Raw genomic sequence first — 27720 nt, forward strand, 5'->3', positions numbered from 1 at the left:
GTAAAGAGTTGTCCTTGGCTCTGTATGCCCCCGAGGCCAGTTGGCGTCATCTCCCCTCCTCTTTAGAGTCAAATATTTATGTTCACCAGTTTCTTGCCACTTAAGTCAACTATGGCCTCACTACTCCACCTGAACTGCTCTCAGCTGGTCACTTACAACTTCCGTGTCACTAAAGACAGTGGACACTTCCTGGTCCTGGTTTTCAGGTTCTCCCTAACATTTGACCCTGTTGGCCACACCCTCCTAGAAATTTCTACACCAGTTTCCCTGACTATATATGCCTTCTGGGCTTGCCCTCCACTCTCTGCCTAGGCTCCAATTCCTCTTTCAGGCTCCTCTACCTCTACCATTACATCCCCAGGAAGGAGGAAGGAAGAAAGGGCCACCAGCTCGCTTTACAGAAGCCTTCTGAAAGATGCCCCCCACATTCCGGTTACATGCCATTAGCTACAGTTTAGTCACACCTGCCACACCAGACCAGGGAGAGAGGCTGCTATGCTCAGCTAAACATCAGTAGTTTTACAATGAGGAAGAAGAGGAAACTGTATATGGGGTGGGGGAACAGCTAGATGTTTTTGAAAGTGCAAATGGGCTGCAGATATTTATGAATAATGACATTAAGTATTAACATTAAGTATTAACATTAAGTATTAACATTATTAACATTAAGCCCATGACTTAAATATTGGTTTTCCTCAAAGTTCTGCCCTAGGATTCCTTCTGTCCTGACACACATTCTCAAAAGCTCAAATTCCCATCCATGTGCTGACAGCTTCCATATTTGTTCTCTCTATTCCCGATCCCCCTCCTAAACTGCAGACTTACACATTGGATTTCCCACCTTAAAGTCAACCTCCTAAAATGATAGTCTTTCCTCCCTAAATTCATTCTCTCTGTGTGTCTGTTCTCTGTAAATGGAACCTCCCAGTTCCCCTAACCCAGCAGTAGCCATCATCCTCAGTCTTCCCCTCTCTCTCATCCCCCATAGCCAATCACTTACACCCGTGGGTTCCATCCACTGTTCCCCATCCATGCTGGCTCAAACTACCAATCTCCCAGACAGGATTTCCCAAAACTTTTTTTTTTTTTTTGAGGTGAGGGAGAGGGAGAGAGAAAATCTTAAAAGCAGGCTCCACACTCAGGGTGGATGCAGGACTCGATCCCACAACCCTGAGATCATAACCTGAGCCGAAATCAAGAGCTGGATGCTTAACCGACGGTGCCACCCAGGCTTTCTAAACGATCCTTTGGCCTCCAGTTTCACTTCCTCCGCCCATTCTCCACACTGGGGCTGCCATAGTGATCTTAGTAAATGAGCTTCACCGTCTAAAGCCCTGTAGGGGATGGGGGGAGAGTCTCAGAATGAGACATTTCTTGGTGTGGTTTTTGAGATCCTTGGTAGTCCAGCTGCTACAGACTCTCCTGCTTCATTTTCAGGGTCTGCAAGAACGTGGAGGTTTACAAAGTAGCACCGGGTACTCTAGCTGAGGGAAAGGGGTGCCACCCTCTGTTGGGGGCCTGGAGCTGGTGTATTAAATTAAAACTCTGCAACTTGGGACGCCTGGGTGGCTCAGTGGGTTAAGCCTCTGCCTTTGGCTCAGGTCATGATCTCAGGTTCCTGGGATCGAGCCCCACATTGGGCTCTCTGCTCGGCAGGGAACCTGCTTCCCTTCCTCTCTCTCTGCCTGCTTGTGATCTCTGTCTGTCAAACAAATAAATAAAACTTAAAAAAAAAAAACAAAACTCTGCAGCTTGTGGGCCTGGAGGCACAAGCCACCCACACGGACATACTAGGCAGGTGGCTCCCTCCCTGGGTGAGCTTTCACCTCAGGGGAGTGAAAACCCCAGGCCATTTTCACTGATGGTACAGTTTCAGTACACACACCAAAGGAAGACACAAGATTTATTACTTACAAATCCCAGAACTGAGGGTGAGGGTGCCTGCAACAAACCAAGGAAAGGGCAGTTGTCTGTCCCTGGTCACAGGTGAATGAGCCGGAGGTAGAGAGCAGGGTGACAAGCACCTATTTTATTCATAAGGCGGTTGGCCCAGAGGTCACTGAAATGTTCATGGGCTCAACTCTCAGTGGTTATTTTATTTTATTTTATTTTTTAAAAGATTTTATTTATTTATTTGGCAGAAATCACAAGTAGGCAGAGAGGCTGGCAGAGAGAGGGGAGGAGGCAGGCTCCCTGCTGAGCAGAGAGCCCGACCGACCCACCGGGGCTCAATCTCAGGACCCTGAGATCATGACCTGAGCTGAAGGCAGAGGCTTTAACCCATGAGCCACCCAGGCGCCCCTCAGTGGTTATTTTAAAAGGCGCCCCTAGGAAAAGCAAAGTGGGAACTTGGGGCGGGTTGGGGGCAGGGGGAGCGTGGCCTCCTGAACTCTGATCCTTGAAAATGGCCCGGCCACGTGGCACCTGGGTGGCTCAGTGGGTTGAGTCTCTGCCTTCGGCTCAGGTCATGGTCTTAGGGTCCTGGGATTGAGCCCAGCATCGGGCTCTCTGCTCAGCAGGGAACCTGCTTCCCTTCCTCTCTCTCTCTGCCTGCTTCTCTGCCTACTTGTGATCTGTCTGTCAAATAAGTAAATAAAATCTTTAAAAAAAAAAAAAAGAAAGAAAGAAAGAAAGAAAATGGCCCGGCCTCTGGTCACCAGCAGGGCTGATGAACTATGAAATGGCCAAGCAGCAATTCAAAATCTCACCTCAGAAAAGGAAGGACAGCTTGCAAGTCAACATTTATCAGGGCCAAGAGAATTGTTCTTGGACCCACCTGTTTCGGTTTGTAAAGCATCTTAACCTGAACCAGCCTGAAATGGAGAAATCTTAACTGGCACTGGACAACACCATAATGAAAGATGGAGAGCCACAGACTGAAGGCAGGTGGTGGGGAGCAGCCCTAGCAACGAAGCAAGTATGCTTATGTGAGAAGCACGGAGTAGCAGTTAAGATGGTGGCCCAGGAGCTTCTCACTTAGTAGCTGCACAAGACCTTCTATAACTTAACCTCTCTGTGCCTCATTCTTCCTCTATACAATGGGGGAAAAAAACTGGATCTGCTCCACAGGGTTGGAAAACACTTCGAAGATACCTGGACAAAGCAAGGGCTCTCTGTGTGCAAGTGACTGCTACCATTTGGATCAGTCAGTAAGTTAAAACTGGTGCATGTCCCAAGGATTCTTGGGCAACCTTAAAAAGGCAGGTAGGATATTTTGTTTTATAGGGGCCATTTATCTGTTACAAAGCTTCTTTCATTCAGATGTGTTCACTTTTACCCTGAACACAAGGACTTAGTGACTGGTTGCTCAGAAAGCATGGTAGAGCAAAGCTGAGGGGTCCTTATCTCACCAGCTGGTTTGTGTAAGTTGTTTTTTGGGTTTTTTTTTTTTAAGATTTTACTTATTCATTTGACAGACAGAGATCACAAGTAGGCAGAGAAGCAGGCAGAGAGACAGGGGGAAGCAGGCTCCCTGCTGGGCAAAGAGCCTGATGCGGAGCTCGATCCCAGGACTCTGGGATCATGACCTGAGCCAAAGGCAGAGGCTTTAACCCACTGAGTCACCCAGATGCCCCTGGTTTTTGTAAGTTTTAACATGGGAACAGGATACAGTGTGGAACGTTTTTTGTCTTTACAGCTTGTGTTACGTCATGGTACTAGCTGCATATGGGCTGTTTTGTAATTTCTCTGCTAGAGACTTGGGGAAGCCCACCTGCCAGTCCTCCATAGATGAAGGGAAAATGGTGGTGGGTATAAATGAGAGAAACAGTGACTGGTAGTCTACCATGCCTCATGACACTCAACTATAGACAAACATTTTTTATTCACTCCCCCAAAGAGAGGAGGAATCTCAAATCCTGCTCAGACTTCCTAAGTCATTCAACAGTGAAGAAGCAAAATCTCAGCATCAGAGGGCTCAGAAGCCAATGTGGGTAAAATCTGATTATTACTTAAAGTTATCCAGAGTAGAAAATGGATTCTGAAGAACCACCTTTCTTTTTTTTTTTTCAAGATTTTATTTATTTATTTGACAGAGATCACAAGTAGGCAGAGAGGCAGGCAGAGAGAGGGAGAAACAGGCTCCCTGCTGAGCAGAGAGCCCGATGAGATGCGGGACTCAATCCCAGGACCCTGAGATCATGACCTGAGCAGAAGGTAGAGGCTTAACCCACTGAGCCACCCAGGCACCCTGCTGAGCCACTTCTCTGATCAGCCCTCCGCTTAGGAGCTCTGAGCCTTTCACTTGCTGACCTTTACTGAGAGTGTGTGCCCTGCTCTTGGCAAAGAGGGTCAGGGAAGACCAGGACCTCTCTGAACGGCCTGTGAGCTGAGACCCCAGGCACATGAGCCACAGACCCCTCTGCCACACTCTCTCTTACTGCCCTGCCCTGTGTTTGCTCGTTGAATCATCCTGAATCATCTCCCTCAAATGAGTGTGGATACCAAAGGGGCAGAGACCATATCACTCCCATTACCTGCTACCCACACCTAGAAGGGGCCTGGCACATAGTAGGTGCACCATAAATAGAGAACGACAAGGTACACACCAACTGGGGAGTTCTCAGGAAGGACATTTCCTTCCTACCACTCCATACCCCTGCTGGTGCTGAACAGAAGCTTGGGCAGGTGCTGGGTGTCCAGGTGGCTCGGTCAGTTAAGCATCCAAACTCTTGCTCTTGGCTCAGGTCTTGATCTCAGGGTGCTGGGACCGAGCTCTGCATTAAGCTCTGCACTCAACATGGAACCTACTTAAGATCCTCTTCTTCTGCTTCTCTCCCCTCTGTCTCTATCTCTGTTTCTGTTTCTGTCTCTCTCTTTCTCTCTCTAAAAATAAATGAAATCTGAAAGAAAGAGAGAGAGAAAGAAAGAAGGAAAGATGTAAGTTTGGGTAGGTGAAAAGGGCAGCAAGGAGCAGAGGCCCAACTTTGGGAAGCTTGGCCACCATTAGGAAGGTCTCTGAGCCTGAAGAGTCCAGGGGCAGGGAGAAAAGAAATGTTAGCTGGCATGCAGTTGGCATAGTCAGTTCTGGCTACTAGAACAAAATGCCATAGTCAGGGGGCTCACACCATAGGCATTGATCTCTCCTGGTTCTGGCGGCTGGACATTGATGATCAAGGTACTGACAGATCCGGTGTGTGGTGAGAGCCCGCTTCCTGGCTCGCAGATGGCCGTCTCCTCGCTTGACCCCACATGTGGAGACAGAGCAACCTCTAGCCTCTTTCTCCTCTTAGAAGGACACGAATCCCACCATGGAGGCTCCACCCTGACGACCTCATCTAAATCTGAATACCTCCGGAGGGCCCTTTTGATACCTTCTAATACCTCCAATATCGAACACCTACTAATAGCATCCTACTAGGGGTTAGGGTTTCAACATATGAATCTGGGGAGACTCAAACAGGCAGTCTATAACAGGTGAATGTTTACGCCATACTCGGCACCCCAGTAGCCTCTTTGCACAGATAATTTCATGTAACCCTCGCACCATCCCATAACTTGGGAATCGCTACCCTGCATCAGACAGATGGGGAACCCAAGGCCTCAGGAAACAGATCATACAGGTAGCAGAAACAGTCAACCTCCAAGCCGAAGTCGATCCTGTCTCCAATCCCACAAAGCGGGGCCAGCTCTGTGGCCGTTCTCTCGCACCAGCCTTAATCCAGCTCTTCCAAGAGCTGGAAAAGAGCGTCCCCAAGGAAGCGCCCGGCCCTGGCCCCCTCCCAGCCCTGCCGCAAAAACAGCTGTGGGGCCTGCCACCTGTCGCTGCCGGGTACTGGTCTCACCTGTGAAGTAAGAGTGCGGGTCAGAGGAGCTCCGGTGGAGGGTGCCCAGGCCTTCAGCTCCGCAGGTCAGCCTGGGACTGCCTCCCACCCTCCCCACTCCCAGAACTGAGTCCGCAGCTAAGAACAGACACCAGCTCCATTTGGATCCATTTATTGACAAATCAAATGAAAAATCATATAAAAGGATATAAGATCATAAATGTGGTTAACAGCAGGGGTGGGGGGAGATGGTATGTGGGTCCAGCACGGAGGAGCAGGAGGAGGTTGGCATACCATCAGAGGGAGGAGGCAGAGAAGCGGAAGTGGAGGGAAAAGAGATAAGAAGGTATCTGCTAGCAATCCCACAGCTCACCTTTCATTTCTCAGCTGTCCCCCATCCTCTCCTGGACAGAATGGACAGTTGGAAATGGTTTAAGAGTAACATCGAAGCAGTTTGTCTATAAGAGCTGGGAGATGGGGACTTGGAGAGGACTCAGGGATTTCCTCCCTTGAACCTGTCGCCACCACTCTGTTTAAAGCGAACTGAGAGTTGGGAAGCAACTCAGCCACCAACTAGCTGTGTGACTTTGGGAACACGGCCTCCCCCTCTGGGCCTCTTGGTAAAACCAGCAGATTAGACACGACAGTAGGCAATGCCTAGCTCTAGCAGTGCCAAGTGCTTTGGCAATCTGGGCCGGGCCAGGAGACTGGCTCCACTTTGGAGAAATAGAACTACTCAGAGGCCCTGCCAGAGTGACACGGTGCTGGCCTTCACCTGGAACTACTCTGTTGGTGGAACTGGCAGCCACTCGGAGGGGTCAGTGTTAAGCATACACACCTAGGAGAAATTCACTCTCCCTACAAGATATCTCTGCAGAGTGGCTTGGAGGGAGCCGAGGTTCACTGTACACATAAGGCAGGTGCCGGGGACAGGTGATCCAACCAAAGCAGCCACACATGGTGCAGGGTCTGGGGGACACACGGCACAGTAGACATGGAAGGAGAGGGCTGTGGGCTTTGGGGTGCGGTTGGGAGGGAGAGCCATGCCAGCACGTCACCATGTGTCAGACTGCTCATTTCAGATGCCCTGCCCCCCTTGAAACAGAGGCCTGGGCCCCTAGGTCTAGCTGAAGTAGCTTGTCAGATAGAGATGCCACACTTGGCATCGAGATCCTTGATTTCTGTATGTTGACGCCATTGAAGCAGGGAATGGGAACTTGTCTCCATTGTCTGGAGCCAACTGAGGTAGGCTGACTGTCTCCCCTTAACATTCCCCTGTGACAAGTGGGATGCTCTCTGTGGCTGGCCATACTCCTACCCTGGCTCCGAGCCCCGGGCTCAGGACGGCCAGCCCCTCCTTGACAGCTGGGCAGACCTAGCCTAGCCTGAGGAAGGTGGCCATGAGACTGGGAATGGGCTGTGACAACCTCATGGATTTGTGTCAGCTGTGATAACTCGAAGGGCAAAGGGTCCCCAAATGAACAGTTCAGGGGAAGTCCACATTACAGAAGGGAATGTACTTCCAATTCTGAGGCCCAGAATCACACCAGAAGTAAAACTCTGGGGGACATGTGTATATACCTGCCTGCGTGTGACAGGATGATGGGAATACTCGGGGAAAGACATTGAGCCTGGCCTACCCTTCCCCCAAGGTGAAATCACCAGAGGCCCATATCTCACAGCCTTTGACACATTCTCCCAATACCCCAAACTGGGGATGTTTCCATAGGGACACTTGTCCCCAGTTCAAGGCAATTCAGCAAAGCTTTGTGAATTAACTTCTCCACACAAGGCACAACCGAGGCCCCCAGGGGGCTGTGAGACCACTCCCCAGGGCTGGGGGAGGCCTAGCAGCAAAAGCCCAGGACCTTGGAGTGGGGGGCTCTCCCACCGCCCCGGTCATTGCTCCAAAACCTTGAAGGACAGGGGTGTGCCACTCTTGGCAAAGGCCTTCATCAGACTGCTAGGATAGATGCAGCCAAGCTTCTCCGGAGTTGGGAAGCCCCAAACCCTGTAGAGGGACAGGCTCAGGCGATCTCCAATATAGAAGGGGCCCACCCATTTGGCACTGCTGCCATTCCTGGGGAGGGACAGCAAAAGGACTTGGTCGCCCACATTCCACTCCTTCTCCTGACTCTCCCGCTTGAAACGCCTGTTCTCTGCCTTTTCACTAGCCTTGTCGGCCACCCGCCAGTGCAGCTCCAGCAGCTCCCCAATGAGCTGCAGCAGAAAGACATCCATCTTGAGGCCTTCGATATTGGCACTGCTCATCTCCCACCACAGGGGCTTGCCGAGCCTCACTTCGTCTCCTGTCAGGATCTGGACAGGCGTGGCCTGGGTGGAGGAGGCCCTGAAGGCCAGGTGCAGCAAGGGCAGGGAGGCTGCCCACTTCTTGCCATGCAGGAAGATGAACTCCTTGAGGGCCCTCTTGAATTCCCAGTAGGCGTCGGAGCTGGTCAGGCAGGGAAACTGGAGGTCCCGGCTCAGGGAGGCTGCCTGGGCTCCCAGCGCCAGCCCACAGCTCACCAGGACGTGCCGAGCAAACTGGGGGCCCTGGGCAGCCTCCAGCCTCACGGGGACGCCCCACCTGGCAAACACATGCTGCAGCAGCACCTGGGCCACGGCCGTGTGCGTGTAGGGCTTCAGCGGGAAGGCCTCCACCCACCTGGTGTTGGGGTCAGCCACGATCAGCACATGCTTGTGGCCCTCCTCGCTGATGGTGATGGGGCCCACCACCTCGATCTGCAAGGTGGACCAGGGGGCAGTGGACCTGAGAGGCCATGGGGACTCAATGACCTTCAAGTCACTGCCCGTGAGGTTTCGTGGGATACAGAACAGGCAGCTCCGGCAGTAGTCCCTCACATGCTCCTGCATCCCGGGCCACCACCCCAGCAACCGCAACTTCTTGTAGGTCTCCTCGGGCCGCTGGTGGCCACCCAAGGGCAGGTCATGCACACAGAAAATCAGGTCCCTCCGGAGTTGCCTCGGGACCACCCAGACCCTAGGCCTCTTATCCCCCTTAAACATGAGCAGGCCGCTCTCCTGGTCGAGGCTGAGGGAGTTAAAGACCGAACTGAAGGGGGAGGAGCCGGGCAGTTTCTGCCCGACCCGCAGTTTGGCAATGACCTCAGCCAAGGTGCTGTCACTCTGCTGCAATGCCAGCAAGTCAGGCCTCTTGCCCATGGTGTGGGGGGACACGACGGGAACCGGCACGTCCTTGGGCAGGTCCCACCACTGCCCGCCCCCCTGTGCGCCCTGCTTGGCCAGGGTGTCCACCGTCACGGCAAACAGGGAGCCCCTGTAGGAGGTTCGGTAGATAAATGGGAGGGAGGAGAGGCCAGAGGTGAGCGAGATGATGTATGAGAGCAGGCTTGGGTGAGGTAGCGGGGCCCCGTCTGAGGAGAGGAAGCCTCGAGCCCTCCACAGGGGCAGGAGCTCCCAGAGGAGGCTGAAAATCCAGTTGCAGTGCGTGAGGAAAACCACTGGGAGGCGGGACTGGCCGAAGCGCTCCAGGCCACAGGCCACGGCTGCCAGGTGGGCATAGGTTGGTGTATAAGGGGAGCAAGAGAAGGAAAGGGAGACCGGGGCGCTGGTGGGAGACAGGACATAGAGACCAAAGCCGGCACACCACTCGTCCTCACGGTAAAAGCAATAGCCCGACATGTGGATGCAGACGAAAGTGGACAGGTCGGAAAAAGGAGGCAGGACCTGGAAAAAGCGAGGCATCGAGGATGCGGGCGTCAGCAGCCGGTTTTCTCCCAGCAGGCCTTGGAGAAGGGTCAATTCCAAGGCCCTCTTGCCTTTGTCCTGTACCAGGAGGGACCATCGGATCAACCATGCTTTGGAAACCCTGCGGCCCTCCTGGGTCTCGGGGCTCACAGTGGTCCGGGAGGCGTAAGAAAGGTCCAGGACCACTGGGATGTCTCCAATGCAGCGGGAAAAATGTTTGAGGGCCCAGGCCACAGCATAGGGGCTGTCTCCCCCTGACTGGGGGCCCTCACTCTCCTCGTCGGGGAGGAGAGGTTTTGAGGTATAGGCTATGGGGTGCTTCCTCCCTGAGTGCTCCTGATAGACGACGGCTGTCAGGGCCACCTGGCTCACTGTCACCTCCAGACGGAAGGGCAGCTGGGCATTGGGGGCCGTCAGACAGAGGGCAGACACGAGAGCTCGCTTCAGAGCCAGGAAGGCCTTCTCGTGCTCCCAGTCCCACTGCCAGTCCGGCTTCTGCTTGAGGAGGCTGTGCAGGGGGCCCACGAGAGCTTCGTAGTCAGGGATGACATCACGGTGGGAGTCCATGAACCCCACGAAGAAGGACAGGGCAGTGAAGTTGCTAGGGATGGTCAGCTGAGCCAGCTGGGCCAGGACCTGCTGGCAGGGTGCCTTCCCGTCCCAGGGGATGCCCAGGTAAGGAGAAGCTGGTGCAGGCAGAAGATCAACGTCTAGGGCCCCGTCTGGGGGGTCGTGGAGGCTGAGGCACCGGAGGATTTCCTCAGAAAGGGAAGAGCACTCAGCCATGAACACTGAGGCCAGGGAGGAGTCTGGGGCGTCTTCTTCAGGCAGCTCCTGCGCCCCCTGCCCCTCCCTCTGCTCCTCGTCCTGCCCCTCCTTCTCCTCCTGGACATCCTCTATATTCGGCAGACTCTCGGGAGGTGCAAGGTCGACACCGTCACTAGGCTCAGAGGTGCTGGCTGAGCTGGGAGGAAGGGTCTTCCACACCTTCAGGAAGTTGCCCACATCAGTGTCCAGCCTACACCAGAAGAGCAGAGTGGAGGCGCTAAAGGGCCTCGTGGAGGACAGAGGGGCCCCACAGCAGAAAACCACATCTGCAGAGCCTTGCCTCATGGCCAAGTTGTCCCTGAGGCCGGGCCAAGTGCCAGCCAGGGATACAGGAGAGCCTCTGTCAGGACCCCGCCCACCGGCACCCCCTCCACCTCCAGGGTGGGCTGGGCCTCCATTTCAGAGATGCAGCTGCCCCCTGAAGCCTCATCCAACCAAATTCTCATTAACCAAGCAACATTTTCAACCAGATCTAAGCTGATGACTTGGTAAGAGTGAGGCGACTGGCGCTTCCAACTGGCCCCAAGAATGAGCAATCCAGGGGACGATCAAGAGAGGGAACAGGGCCCGATGAGGGATCGGGAGGGGACAGCAGACAAACGCAGGGAGATGAAACTGAGCGAGCTGGCCCTGAGAACAATCACTGTCCATAAGGTCCTGACCAGAGTTCCCCACGGGGCCCCAGCAACTGGGAGGTGGGCAGTAAGGTAGCTCAGAGGGAGCGGATACCAGGACATCTGAGTTACTGCAAACCTGGCCCAGGATGACGGTCATATATGTCTAACCCCAGCTGTGAGAATCAAAGACAATACATAGAGGGAAAAATCCATCAGAATGGGCTCTAGCACAGCTGGCCTCATTCACCAGGAAACAAGAATGAGGCTGTCCACAGCAGCACCGGTGCGATAGCATAACATGGAAAATGTCAAACGAGCCTCAAAGAAAGATTCGCTACATCTGCTAGGTACTTGTGGAATGGAATGCCACACAGCCATTAAAATGAACCACGTGAATTCACGTGGCATGGATCTGGGGAAAAAAGACAATAAGACGTTGAGTACAAATGCCAGCTGTGGCAGGGTGCGTGCAGTATGAAAGCATGTAGGCAAAACTGGAAAACTGAAAACCACACTACGGTTGGTTTATGGAGGCATCAATGCGGGAGAAGTGTGAAGACCTGAAAAATCTAACTACTCTGCTCATCGTTAAGCACTAGACAAACGTTGGCTAGCACTGAGGCATTTCTGGTCGGTCCTGGGGTGGGGGAGGCAGGGGCTGGGAAGCAGCAAAGGCCCAGCCCATTACCTGTTTGGCTTCTTCAGAAACTCGTCCAGGGTGGGACCATCACGGCCCAGGGGGTCATCTGGCACCATGAAGAGATTCCCCGCAAAGGTGAAGGGTAGCAAGCTGGACCCGGGAAAGAAGAGACGTGGTCATAGGGGAGGCCTTGACCCATCCATGGTCCCATTGCCCTCCCGGGTGTCCGTACAGGGGTTGAAACCCCCATCTCCTCTTGCAGGCAGGTTCTGGTGGGCACAGCTCCAAGGCCTCTCTCCCGGGCCCAGCACCCACTGCCAGGGGCTGCCTGACATCCCCAGGCAAGGAATAGCTCCAGCCCCGGGGATCACCTCACCGATCTTTGACCATCAGTTTCTTGGAATTATTCATCAGGATGTGGAGCTGCTCGTTGGTAACGATGATGCCGTCGGTCTCCTCTGCCAGCTTCACCATGAACCTGCAGGGAGAGGGGCTGCTGCTCACCACCCAGAAACCCTCCCTTGCCAGGCCTTTGGGGAAAATGAACTCGCAGTGCACGTGGAGGTGTGCTGACCAAAGAGGCTGCCCCAGTGGTCGGGGAGCCAGGGCATGGGCTCCCGAGCGGGCTCCCATGTCTATGCAGCCATCCGGGGTCACCACTAGCCCCTGAGAGGGGGAGGTTGGATGCACACCCCCAACCATACAGGGGTCTGTACATACAAGCACAGACCCCTACTGAAGAGACACACATTCACAGACACATGCACAGACACGCACACGGGAACCCGCACACTCGCCCGCATTCACACATGCGTTTTTTACCGCTACTGTTTCCACATAGACAAAATGGACAAAAAATACCTACCCTGTATGGCTGTGAGGATTAAACTAAGTGAGACGGGACACTGAAGTGCCTGCCTCAGTGCCTCCCACACAGCATGCACACAAATATTCCATTATTCCTCTTCACCAGTGCACAACATTCCCATACGTGCCAAGACAGATATACATACGTCTCTTTGTACGTATACACGCTACATATATACACCTGTATGTATGTATGTATATACATATAACCATATATAAAAACACATACCTGAATAAACAAATCCACTTTTCCAAGGATCACCTCTCCTTGAAAGAGGGCTGTGACCAGGAAAGAAAGCAAAGGCCACCTACTTCTCGGCATTCCCCGAAGCGGCCATTCTGGTGGTCGCAAGCATGCTATTCCACAAGTGCCCAGCAGAGGGGCCTCTGCGGAAAAGCCACCTTCCCTCAAAGCCAGCCCCGAAATTGGAGGCACTTCAAGACCTTACCAAAGGGCCTAGCCCTTGAAGGAGGGATGCCTGGGCTATCATGCCCAGCCCTTCCCAGCCTGGGTAGAGGCCAGGTCTTGGGAAAAGTGGGCAGAAGCCGAACTTCTCAGTGCCCAGCACAGGAGGTGCCTAAGGGCAGCCAAGACCTGCATGTGCCCGGCATCGGCTCCAGCCTAGGACCAGTGACCAGGGCAGGACAGTCCCTACCCCCACAGAGGCAGCATCACAACCCTCACCCGCACCACCCCCCCAACCCCACCCCCGCCTGGGGCATACTGTCCTTCAGCCATGCTGGGGACTAGGTGTTTAGGACTGACAAGTAGGGAGGTCCTAGGGCTTTATCAAGGAGACAGGGCCAGTCAAACTCCATTTTCAGAGCCCAGCTAGGGCTCCAAGCACATACAGTCACACACATGCCTCCTCCAGGTGCCAGGGCTGGAGGAAGGAAAAGACTGAGGCAGTTCCTTGAGACATGAACTTTAGCCCAAACTGGAGCCCTGAATTAGTCACTTGGGGAAGCAGCTCACTGGAAACACCGGAAGTCCCCTGGACTAGTCTACCCAAAGTGGTGGGTCTCAGCTGGTAGGTCACAGGAGAAGAAAGCCTGTTGACTAAGGGAATGCAGCTGCAGAGTCCCAAAATTGGACTCACCCTTGGCCTTGGGTAGGGCCAATCTTGGAGCCCTCTCCTCATGGCATCCCTCCCTCTGCCTCCAGAGGGCCCCATGCCCCAGGCCATCCTCTCCAAGGTGCCCCTCAGAAATGCTGGCCTCCATCTCCCCAGAGCAGGGGAGGCAGGACCCCGCCTGACACAACTGCCCAGCCCCCCTCTGCCATCCCCCAAGCCCGCCCCCTGAGCCCTACAGAAGGCAGGCCTGGGACTGGCACACCTGTAGTCGTAGGTGGTGATCTTCTTGCCATTCTCAAGCTGGGAGGGGGTGATTGAAAGCATCTTGAGGGAGTGCAGCTTCGTCAGGAAGTGGCTCTCTGGAGGCGAAAGGCAGAAGACAGATATGCTCAGAGGACAGGCCACCAGGCCGAGGCCACAGTTGGGACAGAGAGGCAGCGGGCAGCTCACCTCTCACCCTCCGGTTCTTCTTCAGCTGCCAGGTGGGTACGAACACAGTGACCTCTCGGTGGCCCCGGTTCCAGAAATACTGCACCGCCATGGCAATGCCACGGCAGGAGAAGAAGTGCTGGAGGCCATGCCTGGAGGGGCGGGGGAGCGGGCAGGAGGTGAACAAGTTCCTCCTGAGGAACATGGCCCTGCCCCTCTGCCTTCCCTCAGAGCCAGGCAATGCCATGCACCCGCATCCGCGCCGGCAATGCCCTTGTCCCTTTCCTCCATCATCGAACATTCTGGAAAGACCCACTCTGTAAGTGTGTGTTCGCATGCTTGGGTAGGGGGGTATGTTGCGTACCTGTGTATGTGTGAGCGTGTGCACGCGCGTGCGCATGCGCATGAATAGGGCCCTCCGCGGCAAAAGGAAAAAGAAGGCAACCTCTACACCCAAAGAACTCAATTCAGGGCTAGAAGCAAATGAGCAGCCATTGCCACTATGTGTCTGCTAGGAGCACGTTCAGCATAGTAACTCCCGTCCTCTGTGGGGAAAGACCACAGGTCTCCCACACACCTGGGCGAACACATGTACAGCAGTAAGCTCTGGGCAGGCAGGACGGTCTCTAAGGGTTGGTTAGCGGAGGCAGGAAAGGCCACATAAAGGACACCTGGGCTGGGCCGCCAGGCTCCGGCTCAACACTGACCGCTGGCCTGGGGTTGACAAACACCGTACCACGGTGGGAGCACAGGCCTTGGCAGGGGACAGATGGGAAGCCAAGGCCAACCTGGCCCCTTACTAGGCTCTGGAATCTGGGGCAAGATTCGTCACCTCTTTGGGCCTGGCTCTGCTTCCATCAAAGAGGAAGAAGAGAAATCTCCCTTCACGGGGCTGTCTTAACCTTTCCGTGCACACTGCCGTTTCCCCATTTGAACCCTGCGGCCCCACCCGCAGAGGTCAAGAGGGGATGCCACACTCTGTCCCCCTGGGCCACCCCACGCCCATGGGTACTCACACCATGGCCACACTGCTCCCATCGATGACCACTCGCCGCAGACCCTGGTTCCCGGGTTCCCCCGACAGGTTCAGCTCAAAAGGTGTGTTCAGGGCCTCGTGGTACCTCTGGAAGCTGGTCACAGTGCTGTTTGCCTGCGGGTGGCGAGGCGGCTGCCTTGGGGCCCCTTCCCGCGCCCCCAGGAGCCCCTCTGTCTGAGCTTGGTGCTTACGACTGGGAGCCGAGGTGCTGCCGGACTGGGGGCCCTGCCTTTCGGCCTCCCCCTGGCCCTTTGGGAAGGAGGCGTCACCCCTTGACGAAGACTTGCCCTCGCTCGGGAGTTTGGCTGCACCCAAGACTGGCCCCGGATCTGCGAGTGTCTTCTGAGCCGCAGGAGTTTTGGGAGCTCTGGGGGCTTTGGGGCCAGCAGACCCTGTTTTGGCTAGAGGCCCAGTTTGGGCTTTGGGAGCTTTGGGCCCTGCAGGTGACGATTTCGCCGAAGGCGTTTTCTGAGCTGCGGGAGCTTTTGGATTTGCAGGTGCCCCTGGCGCTGCTGATGCCGGCGGAGCCACGGCTGTCTTCTGAGCCGAGGGCACCCCTGGAGCTGCTGGCTTCGTGGGGGCCGAAGGCACTTCGAGAGCTGCAGGTTCCGCAGGGACTGCCAGCGTCGTCTGGGCTGTAGGCACTTTGGGGACAGCAGGCAGCCCTTGATCCACAGGTGGGGTTTGAGCTGTGGCCACTGCTGCAGCCATGGGCACTTCAAGAGTTTCAGGCACTGTTTGAGCATCAGGTACTGATGGCGCGGTCAGCCCCCCTTGAGCCACGGGCCCCCCCTGAGCTGTAGACACTCCTTGCCCTGGCAGCAGCGCCGGAAAGGGCCCCTCTTCTGGCCCCTTACTGTCCCACTGCCCGCTTCCTTGATCCCCTGGCTCGCTTCCAGTTTGCTGTGGCGGTACAGAGGTCAAGGGTGGTCCTATCTGGGGAAGTCCGGGGCTAGTCTTGTCCTTTACACCTGAGCCCCCTGAGACTACCAATAAACTCATGACTTTCGGGGGGGTCTCCGGCCTCGGGCAGTTCTGTAGGGTTGCCTCTCCTCCTGGTCCCGCCTCTGGTCTGCACTCAGGGCTTTCCATGCTGGACAAAGGAACCAGCTCCTTCTGCTTCCACTCGAGATTCAAGGGCAAAGGATTCTGCCCTGGTAGCTTGAACTGAATGGGGCCTAGGGGCCTCTGCCAGAAGGGGAAACTGAAGCACGCCTGGGACAGGAGCCAGGCCAGGTGGAGGGAGTGCAGCTCATTGATCCTCCAGAAGGTGGCGGCGATAGCCCCTGGCCACAAGGGCCCAAAGGCAGGCCCAGGGGTCCAGGCCTTCCAGGGCGGGCACAAGCCCAGGGCTGACACTGGGGGCTGGAAGGGGACTTTGTCTTCCGCTCTCTGGCCCGGCTTCTGCTGGGACAGGGCCTGTGCATGGGGTGCAGAGTCCTGGCTGCTGGTGGCTCGCGCTGGCCCTTCCTCTCGACCGCTGTCTGCGCCACCATGGCTGTTGGAATCGACCCTAGAAAAAGCCCAGGTTTATTGGAAGGGTGGTTAAACCACAAAAGTCCCCCACAACCTCCTTGGGGTGGGGGAGCAGGGAGAGGATCAGAGAAGCAGAGAGCTTCTTCAGCAGAACTTACCGTACCAGCTGGTTCGCTGTTTCCTGTTGTGTGTTCTGGCCCGGCGCACCCAAGACCAGGGCCCTGGTGGCTCCCAGGCTGGTTAACCTCTTGGAATGTTCTTGATTCCTGTTCTGGAGGGTCCCCACCTCCAGGAAGGGCCCAGGACCGTCTCCCACAGACACCATGGCCGGGCCTTCCTTCTGCTGGTGAGGAGGGCAGATCAGGACCTCGGGGTCAGAGCGTGACTCGGAAGTGCCGATGCGGCCGAGCCACTCGATGATGTCCTCCTTGCCCGCAGCGTCCCGCACCAGGCTCAGCAGCAGCTCTTGGACCGCTGGGGGCAGCTGCAGCAGATCCCCTGCGTACTGGTCACCGCGGATCCAGACCAGGGCCCCGAAGGCCCTGGTCACCTCGGCCTCCCAGATCCCCCGAGGGGTAAGCAGAGCAGCAGGGCCCCAGCGCAGCCGCCCCACCAGCTCCTCCAGCCAGTTCTGGGTCATGATGAAAGACTCAGTCAGCCCCCCCACCATCAGGGAGCCAGGAGGGCCAGGCACCAGGTAGGCCAGAGTGCTCCAGCAGAGACAGTCGAGAAAGAGGCCCTGGGCCCCAAGGAAGGCGCAGTGCAGGGCCTGTGGGTAGCGAACCTCCTTCCACAGCTCCGGGCTGCACAGGCCCTTCAGATACTCCTGAAGCCACAGTGGAGAGAGGAAGCACAAAGGAAGTCATCCTTTTATGGGCTTGCACTCACTGACTTGTACTCCCCACCCCAAGGCCTGCCCCTCCCCAGGGACTTGTCCTACCATAATCCAATGCTGCCCCCATGGCCAGCCCCTCTCTCCTGGTCCTGCCCCCTCACACACTCATTTCTTCCCAGGGAACTCTCCGAAGAGATGAGGGAGGTACCCAGGGGAAAGGGAAAACACCTAGGCTTGGAGTCAGGGCCCTTGCTCTAGTTCCAACTCGGTGGCACCAGGTGAGGCAGGTTAACTGTGGAACTTTACCTGTTTCCTGAGACCTCTGTCCCTTTGCCTGTAGGATGGCAGGTTAAGTGAGATACCCCAATCCTACCCTGCAATTCTAGAAACAAGAGCCAGCTAGAAGGGGAATTGTACACTACTGAGTATCCTCCCCTTGCCAGGAACCTATGCGACCTGGGGCAAGTGATCTACACTCCCTGTGCCTGCGATTCCTCATCTGTAAAATGGGGTAACAGTCCTCCCTCATGAGGCTAATATGAAGCTTCAATGCATTAATACAAAGAAGTGCTTAGCCTAAAGTCTGGCTCGGCCTACTCCCATTCTGCATGCTCAAAAGGGACACCTCGCTTGCCCGATGACACACAGCTCCAGGCTGATGGGCCAGGAACACAATCCACGTCTGTCTGACTGAAACCAGGGCTCTTTCTACCTCTTCAGACGACACAGTGACCGCAGGGTAATCCTGTGGGATTCTGGCTTAATCCCCCTACAGAAGGTCTCTAGCAAACCCATACCTATAACCATGGTAACTCTGTTGCCCAGAGGGAAGAGAGGAGGAGGTAAGTCACTGGGCCAGCATCCAGGGGAGCCCCACAGATATGCATGATGGCTGAACCAGAACGAAAGCCTCTGGCTCTCTGGGCAGACCATCTCCTCATGTTTACAGGCCTCACACACTCAGGCTTCAGCAGCCGCTGGGAGGGGACAGGTTGGAGCTCTCCCCTGCGCCGCTAAGCTATACCAGCATGGCCCCATGAGTTCCATGGGAGCATGGACACTCCCACTTCATCAGCCAACCCATGTCGATAACATTCGCCCTCATGTCCCCCTCCTGTCCCTCCACATCCCCACATCCCTGATTGTCATCCCTCTTCCTGTTTTCCCCTAACAGTTCCATTAGGGAGCAAAGGCTCCATTTTAGATCTCCAGCAGCTGTTCTAAAGACCACTCCAGCCCCCTGCTCAGAACTGTGCTTACCTCTTCCACCTGCGCTGGGCCACAGGCCTCCAACCCCTTCCCCAAAGGGCCTAAAATACACCTAGGCACTTAGGCCCAGGTCTAACGCTTCGAAATCAGTCCAAAACCAGCTCAAAACCTGATAGACATCCCAAGCCAACCCCTCCCACCCAGAACCTTAGCAGGACCCGCCCAGCAGGGTGAATCTGACCAGGAGCGGGATAACTGTCACAGACCTTAACCAATCCCCACCCCAGCACCCTACATTCCAATTACTTGAAAAACAATATGTAAGAATGAAGAAACATGCTAGAGAAGAAGACTGTGGGTGGTTTCTTCTCTTTGTGCTAAGAGCTTAAAATAGTTATTGTTCCATTAACTGTTCAATATTTTTTAAAAGACAGATTAAAAACTAAGACCATTTTCCAAATAATAAATGTGAACTAATATTCATTGAATACTTACTGTGTATCAGGCTTATATACACATGATCTCATGAGATTTCCTCTCTCAGCCCTAGAAGGAAATGGCTACCATCCCCATTTTAGATGAGCAAGGGAGGGCACAAGTCCAAGGTTACACAGATAGTGGGCTGGGATACTCAGGCACCCTGACTCCAAAATCTGGGGGCTTAGCCATGGGGCTGTCTATACCATTCAGCAAAAAAAGGTACAGAAACAACAGAGTTGTAAGTTCAAGCCCCACATTGGGTATACAGATTACTTAAAAATAAAATAAAATAAATAATAAGTAAAATGTAAAAGTAAAAACAAATAAATAAAAAGGCAGACTGAGGCAAAGTTGTTTGAGGAGTAGTTAGAACCGGGGAGATCAACCAGCCCCTCACATGAAGGCTGGGCAAGTACCTTCACACACCGTGAGGTTTGCTCTCTAGACAAACTAGCAGGCGGGAAACAAGGTCCTGAGATTAGAGGTTCATCACCATACTTGAGGGTGTGGAGACCATACAAAAAAACATGAAGGAAGGGAAGAGGGCCAAATGATGAAGTTTGCAATGAAAGCTGAATGCAGAGCAACTCATTCTTCCATTCAGCAACTCAGCAGCCAGACCGTGACCCTCCAAGACAGAACAGAGAAATACATTCTGGAAATCTGGCCAGCCAGAGAGCAAAGACCTAAAGATCACCCAACAGGCTCCCTGATAGACAGCACCCTCAGGTCTCTGCACAAACAAGTTCAAAACCAATAAGAGTCAGCCTCGTGCAAGGATTACCATGACACATGGGAAAAGCTTCTAATGTGAAATAAACACACAGGGGTGCCTGGGTGGCCCCAGTCCCTTAAGCATCCGACTCATGATCTTAGCTCAGGTCTCGATCTCAGGGTCAAAAAAAAAAAAAAAGTAAAGATGGAAGGGAAAAAAAAAAAAGAAAACATACAGAAAGGGGCAGGGAACAATTTGAAGGAAGAGAAACAAGGCAGAGAGAAGAAAACTCCAAAACATTTACTATCATTGCTCTCTCAGGGAGATAATATACAACACTGGCACATTAAACAAGAATAGGATACTATTTTTTTTTCCAAAATTTATTTTTTTGAGGAAGAGTGTGTGCAAGCGGGGAAGGCTGGCAGAGGGAGAGGGAGAATCTTCGGGCACACCCTGGTTAGTGTGGAGCCCGAGGCAGGGCTTGATCCCAGGACTCTGAAACCACAACCTGAGCCATAACCAAGAGTCAGCCGCTTAACTGACTGAAGCACCCAGACACCCCTTTGAAAAGAGAATTCAGAGAACCATAAGTGACTTTTTTTTAAAGATTTTTAAGTAATCTCTATACCCAATATGGGGCTCAAACCTACAACCTGAGTTCAAGAGTCACATGCTCCACCAACTGAGCCACTCAGGCACCCCCATAAATGACTTTAAGATATTAAAAAATATGATGGCAGTGGAGCACCTGACTCTTGATTTCAGCTCAGATCATGATCTCGGGGTCATGGGACTGAGCCCCAGGTCAGGCTCCATACCCAGTGAGGAGTCTGCTTGAGATTCTCTCCCTCTCACTCTGCCCCTACCCGCTCCCAAATAAATATATAAGATCTTTTAGAAAATTAAAAAATAAAAAGGTTGGAAGATAAACTTCATGAAAACTCCAGAAAACAGAGCAAAAAGTCAGAATTGGAGAACAGGAGAAAAAATAAGAATAAGTACACCAGGCCAGAAAGCTCAATGTCTGAAGAGTAGTTCCAGAGAGGATAGAGAAAACACAGGGGAGAATCATCAACAAAATAGTTTCTGAAAATTTTCTAGATCTGAAGAACATGAGTGTCCAGACAGACAAGCCCACAGAGCACCTGTGCCACAGAGCACATCTGAAGATGGATGAGACAGACCCAAACAAAGGGTTCCTACTGAGAAACCTCAAAACAGTGGGGAAACTACAAACTTCCAGAGGGAAGACATTTCACACACAAAGGACCTAGGTCCTGGAAGAGCTTCAGATATCCCAAAAGCAAGAAGTCAATGGTGTAAGGCCTCTGCCTGGCTGGCTCAGTGGGTTCAAGCCTCTGCCTTCAGCTCAGATCATGATCTCAGGCTCTCTGCTCAGCAGGGAGCCTGCTTCCTCCTCTCTCTCTGCCTACTTGTGATCTCTGTCTGTTGAATAAATTAAAAAACAAAACAAAACAAAAAAACACCTTTGGGTTGCGGGAGGGGGCTTTCTTGGGAAGCTACTGGGGAATATCTTCCACCTAATCAACAAAGGAAACCAAGAAAGGACATCGGAAGAAAGCGAAGAATCTCCAGGATGATGACAAAGACAGATCTCTGAATGGATCCACCCATTCAACAAATCATCATTGAGCACCTACTAGGTGCCAGCCACTGTTCTAAGAGCACAAGCATCCGCAGGCAAGGGGGACAGCTAGTTTGGTCTAGAGGGTCAGACTCCAGAGACAAGCTCGTTGAGAGCAGTCACCAGCATACCCTTCAGCACTGTGCCATCTTTCTCACTTGATGACACCACCGATGGATATGCTCCACCAACCCAAGAAAGAAAAAGACATTCAGTCCAGGAAACAAGGCATTTAACAAAGAAAACAGGCAAATGATGCCAAGGACAGCACACTGAAGTCTCAGATGCCAGCTGTGCAGTCCTGGCTAGACAGAAAGATGTCCTCAAGAAAAAAGCTGGAACTCGGGGCGCCTGGGTGGCTCAGTGGTTAAGCCGCTGCCTTCGGCTCAGGTCATGGTCTCAGGGTCCTGGGATCAAGTCCCGCATCGGGCTCTCTGCTCAGCGGGGAGCCTGCTTCCCTCTCTCTCTCTGCCTGCCTCTCCATCTACTTGTGATTTCTCTCTGTCAAATAAATAAATAAAATCTTTAAAAAAAAAAAGAAAGAAAAAGAAAAAAGCTGGAACTGAACAACACCCTGAGCACATAGATTGACCTTCTAGAAAACTGTAGTGAGAGGCTGAAATTGTAAGAACCGGCTACAGGTACAAAGGAAAACCAGCAAATTGAAAAATAAGGGGTTCTTAGCCTTAGTGAAGCACAAAAGTCAGAAAGAAAACATAAGCAGAATACAGGGCAATGCCCAGATGTGAGTGATGCAGGTTTGACAGAAAACTGAAATATATAACTCTATTGGGAAAAAAGAAAGGATGACGATGTAAGGGGCTAAAAAAACTAATAGTACACTATCTGTTATTTAATTGAATTTAAATTTTAGGGGCACCTGGGTGGCTCAGTTGATTAAGCAACTGCCTTTGGCTCAGGTCATGATCCTGGAGTCATAGGATCCAGTCCCACATCAGGCTCCCTGCTCAGCAGGGAGTCTGCTTCTCCCGCTGACCTCTCTCCTCTCATGCTCTCTCTCTCTCAAATAAATAAATAAAATCTTTTTAAAAAATTTCAATTTAAATTTTAAAAAGAGAAAAATACATGAAAAAAATAAAACCAATTAATCAAAAGATAATATACATATATACACATATATATGTGTATATATACATATACTTTTTTTTTTTTTAGGAATGTGGAGATGAGGAAATGCCACAGGGAGTACTGTCTAGGAGGAAGAGCACAGAAGAGGCAGTTGGGAGGAACACAGCAGGGAATCATGGTGTCCTATTGTCTGCTTTTTGAAAAGTATTGGACTTTTTAATTGTGCATTACCTTTATAGAAGAAAAATTAAGTTTAAAAAAAGAGAGAGAGATTAGTTGCCCAAAACACAATTAAGTGAGAGATTGACAATCAGCCTCTGGGGGCGGTGGGGTGGGGGGTGGCACGATGATAGCCCTGATTTGTAGCATTTGACAATTTCTATGGCATAAATACTCCCACAATGGCTGATTTCAAACTACCAGTGGAGCGCCACTGGTTTGCAAACTTCCTGACACAGTAGGGATTAGTAGCACCCAGCTCCAGCAAATCCCTGACCACCAACTTCCATGTGACTTGCTTACTGAGTGGATCAAGGGGCCTATCAGCTTCCATCTGACAAGCCAAGCCCAAAGTCAGCAAACCACGCCCTGCCCCACAGCTCTCTGAACCCAGTCTCTGGTTCCCCCTCCCCTCCCTCCATCATCTCCAGAAAGGAGGTATCTCCAGAAAGGAGGCATCTCCAGAAAGGAGGAAAGTGAAATGTCACCTTCTCCTCTCTGTGCTCAATGCTTCCTTGCCATTGTCAAGGACAGTGCGCTGGGCAGGGCTTGTCCCTGGGAAACTCTGATCACTATTAAAACTCTCCTTTCAGGGACACCTGGGTGCCTCAGACAGTGAAGTGTCTGCCTTTGGCTCAGGTCATGATCCCAGGGTTCTGGGACCCAGTCCGGCATTGGACTCCCTGCTTGGTGGGAAGCCTGCTTCGCCCCCTGCCTGCGGCTTCCCCTGCTTGTGCGTGCTCTCTCGCTCTCTCTAACAAATAAATAAAATCTAATTAAATAAATAAATAAAACCCTCCTTTCCACTTGCTGATCTCACCTCAGAGAGGCCAGCCCCCCCCCCCCCAGTGTTTGTTTCTTGCCACCTGGGAAGGTGATTTCTGGCCAATGACTTCATTATTTCTTAAATCCCACCACAACTTAACAATTTAAAGGCACTCGAGTTCTACGGACATTTTCCTGGAAAGCCAGTGAGTAGAATTCAGAAGCATACCCAGGCCCTCCTCCAGATGAGCCGGTCTCCTTCACCCCTCCTCCCCTCTCCATCCCGCCAGCCCTCTCCCATCGTCAGCCTCTGGTCTCACTAGGTCCTCTCTGCCCATTGGCCTGAGTATCACAGCACGTTATCAAAGTGCAGGCTTCGGTGTCCCCACAGCTGGGATTAGAGTCAGCCCCAGCACCTCCACATGGAAGCCACAAGACATCATCAGACTTGAGAAATGGTCACGGATCAGATTGCTCGACCCTGGGGAGCATTTCATCTTACTTTAATTTCAGCTTTTCATTTGACAAACAAGGAGACTGAGAATCTGAGACAAAAGCAGTCGTTCAAAGTTGTACAGTAATAACTGACATCTGTGGGTGGCTGGGTCGGTCGGTTCAGCGCCCAGCTCTTGGTTTCAGCTCAGGCCACCAGCTCAGGGTCCTAGGATGGAGGCACCTCCCCCACCCCCATGGAGTCTGCTTGAGGATTCTCTTCCTCTTCCTCTGCCCCTTCCCCCAAAATAAATAAATCTTTAAAAAGAGTAACAATAACTGACATCTATATCACATAGCTCTCCACATTCGCAAACATTCCTTTTTTTTTTTTTTTTTTTAAAGGTTTTATTTATTTCGGGCGCCTGGGTGGCTCAGTGGGTTAAAGCCTCTGCCTTCGGCTCAGGTCATGATCTCAGGGTCCTGGGATTGAGCCCCGCATCGGGCTCTCTGCTCAGCAGGGAGCCTGCTTCCTCTTCTCTCTGCCTGCTTCTCTGCCTACTTATGATCTCTGTCTGTCAAATAAATAAATAAAATCTTTAAAAAAAAAAAAGATTTTATTTATTTCTTTGACAGAGATCACAAGTAGCAGAGAGGCAGGCAGAGAGAGAGAGAGAGAGAGAGAAGCAGGCTCCCTGCTGAGCAGAGAGCCCAATTCGGGACTCCATCCCAAGATGCTGGGATCATGACCTGAGCTGAAGGCAGAGGCTTAACCCACTGAGCCACCCAGGTGTCCCCACATTTGCGAACATTCTTAAGCCTCCATTATTTCAGCAGACTCACAACCCCTCCATGATATGGGTGTTATATTATTATTTTATAGATGAAGAAATAGGCTCCAGAGAGAGTCAATTATTTGACCCAGGTCACCCAGTTAGAGGCTAGAAAACCCTGATTTCGAATTCTCTCTGCAACATCCCTCAGTCCCAGACACAGCTTGGTGACAACAGGGTGAGCCCAGATCTCCTGAGTCCTGGGACAAAGCCTTATCCTCCCACCCTCCCTGCTTTCCTGCTCCAAACCTCCAACTGTCTCTTCTCTCTGCTCATTTTGTGCATAAGAGAGGGACTAACCTAGAAGACCCTCATGTTATATTTCCATCTTAAACAGCGCCTTTCCCCGAGGGAAGACAAAGGGGAAGGAGGGGACAGGTAGGGGAATCAAGAAAGCCACTGGTTTCTTGGGCCTGGCGTGTGAAGGAGGGAGTGGCCCACGGAACCCTGAGACAGTAGTAGGAGCAGGAGCTGACAGGTCTGGAGAAGCTGATCCAGGATTTAAAGCAAGGGGCAGGAGTGCTAGGCACCTCTGAAAATACAAATCAAAAGGGTGAGTTGTTCTATTTCAAATTAATAAAAAGATTAAGAATTGGGGCGCCTAAGTAGCTCAGTTGGTTAAGCATCTGCTTTTGGCTCAGGTCATTTTCCCCCAAGTCCTGGGATCGAGCCCTGAGAGCCTCTAGCCCCGAGTGGGGCTTCCTGCTCTGCGGGAGCCTGCTTCTCCCTCTCCCTGCCATTCCCCCTGCTTGTACTCTCTCTCTCTGTCCAACAAATAAATACAACCTTTAAAACAAAAAATAAAATAAAATAATAAAGATTAAGAACCCAAAACAACCCTAAAGGCTCCTCTTATTAGCCCACCCTATTCTAGCTAGGGAAAAGTGGAAATCTCAGGGGCTCCAGCCCATCCATTCTCTGGGCAGGCACCCCTCCCCTCCCCCTACACCTCTGTCAGAACTGGAAAAACCGCTGACCAAGCAGCTCAGTGGAGGGGCTGAGGGAGGAACTTTCCAGCCTGCCTGCCTGCCACTGGCCAGTGTATTCTGGGCTCCCCCACCCATGGCCTTGACCAATTAGGATATTGGCATGGACCCAGCTGGAGAAGGGGTGTGTGTTGGGGGGATGGGGGAGGTGAGAAGTGCAAAGGAAGTGGGTGACCTGGGACCCAGGGAAGCTGCAGCATTTCTACCAGGAAAAGATAAGGGAATCTAGAGGAAGAGGGAGACCTTGGCCATGACTGGGAGTCAGAGGGAACCCGAGAGGCCCAAGTGGAGAAGCTTGTGAGAGAAGCCAGAGAGAATGAAGAGAGGTGCACTGTGAGGTAGCCTGTCCAGCACCCAGCCCCACACAGCAACCCCTTTCATCTGAAAGCCCACAGCCCTCCTCCAAGATTCCCACCCATCCCCAAGGACTGCTGTCTTTCAGAGCATCTGCGCGCGCGCGTGCGCGCGCGCGCGCACACACACACACACACACACACACACACACACACACACCCCAGCCCCTGCAAGAGGCTGCCTAGGGCATCAAGAGTGTGCGGCAGGGAACCCAGAGCCCTGGGTTCTGATTCCAGCACTTGCCACCCTCCCCCATCCCCACCTGACGCTGTGATGTCAAGCAAGACCCTTATCCTCTCCAATCCCCAATACCACATCTGTAAAATGCCAGCATTGCTCTAGGAGGGTCTCTAAGGGCACCTCCTGTCCAGCACTCTGAGAGGCTCCAAGGGGGCAGCCCAGGATTTACGGAGACTTAAAAGGAGACAGAAGGACCTGCGCCTTCCAGCTTCTTGGTAGAGAACAAAGGGGTACTGCAGAGGCCATAGAAATGCTAGACCTGGGCGCCTGGGTGGCTCAGTGCGTTAAAGCCTATGCCTTCGGCTCAGGTCATGATGCCACGGTCCTGAGATCGAGCCCCGCATCAGGATCTCTGCTCGGCGGGGTGCCTGTTCCCCACCCCGCCGCCTGCCTCTCTGCCTACTTGTGATCTCTCTCTCAAATAAATAAATAAAATCTTTTTTAAAAGGAAAGAAAGAAATGCGGGACCTTAAGTTGCTCCCCAGATGAGGAAGCAGGCTGTGGATGCTGGGGTCCTGGCCATGTAAGGCTCATGGGGGAACACACACCATGGAGGTTCTCTCAGCGCACTTGAGAGACAGAAGTAACATGCAGGAGATGGGTGAGGCCGAAAAGAAAAAGGGAACCAGAGGGAAGGAACCAAGGCTGCAGATCTGGAAAGACAGGAGACTGGCCCACTACCTGCCCGCCATAGTGTCTAATCCAGGTCGAGGGACCTTTGGGGACCCCCGCCTCCCCTGGGCAGGGGAGCGCAAGAGGAGTCTGGCTGGAAGGGGCGGGTGGGGTAGGGACGAGCTGTTTACCTTGGCTTTGCTCATGTTCTCCTTGGGCCCCTCGAGCTGCAGCCAGAAGTAGGGGGTGTCTGGGCGGCTCTGGAAGGCATTCAGCTTGACCCTGAAGATGCGCTGCACTTGCAGCCGCTGCCGCTGCACCCGGGGCTTTGATTTGGTCTGCACCATGAACCATTCCTGCGCCGGAGGGTCGCCCCCGGACAGGAGCATGGCTGCCCCGCCCGTCCCTGGAAAGAGGGCGCCGACAGTGTCACCGGGCTCCCAGCGCGGGAGGCGCCCCAGCCGAGTGCCGGAGAAGTCCAGGCCACGCCCCCTCCTGCGAGGGGCGCGCCCCCCCGCCGGGGCAGCGGTCCACCCGGCTCGCGTACCCTCCCGCCACCGCCCGGGCGCCGGTCCGCCTGAGCTGCGTCTCTTTGGCGGCGGCTCCCGCGACAACCTCTTCCTGCCAGGGGCTGCAGCTGGGGGTGGGACCGCTGGGGCTCCCGCCGCCCTTCCCTCCGCCCCCAGCCTTTCCCCTTCACCACTGCGCCAGCCCCCGCTAGATGAACCCTCTCTCCGCCCCCCGGGTGGCTAGAAGGGGTGCGGAAGGCCGGGGGAGGGGGCGATGAGGTGGGGGGAAGGGACGGGAGGGTCCTCGAAACCTCCGCCTTCCACCCAAGTTTTA

General features: G+C 53.4%; 1 protein-coding gene across 3 annotated transcripts; it reads right to left on the minus strand.

The window, feature by feature from the left end:
- Positions 1 to 6948: 6948 nt before the first annotated feature.
- On the minus strand, positions 6949 to 27348 carry NYNRIN (NYN domain and retroviral integrase containing). 3 transcript variants are annotated; one of them, XM_044231392.1, is made up of 8 exons: positions 27069 to 27348; positions 16619 to 17286; positions 14965 to 16497; positions 13970 to 14100; positions 13782 to 13878; positions 11953 to 12054; positions 11625 to 11726; positions 6949 to 10509 (listed from the first exon to the last, which is right to left on the minus strand). In XM_044231392.1, the coding sequence occupies exons 1-8, from the start codon at positions 27264 to 27266 to the stop codon at positions 7662 to 7664; spliced, it is 5679 nt and encodes a 1892-aa protein (XP_044087327.1). In that variant the 5' UTR covers positions 27267 to 27348; the 3' UTR covers positions 6949 to 7661. The 3 variants fall into 3 exon arrangements, with proteins under 3 accessions (XP_044087327.1, XP_044087329.1, XP_044087328.1); XM_044231394.1 differs by having other exon boundaries at positions 16619 to 16800; positions 27069 to 27347; XM_044231393.1 differs by having other exon boundaries at positions 16619 to 16803; positions 27069 to 27347.
- Positions 27349 to 27720: the final 372 nt, after the last annotated feature.

This window comes from Neovison vison, chromosome 13 (assembly GCF_020171115.1).
Source record: "Neovison vison isolate M4711 chromosome 13, ASM_NN_V1, whole genome shotgun sequence".
NCBI lineage: Eukaryota > Metazoa > Chordata > Mammalia > Carnivora > Mustelidae > Neogale > Neogale vison.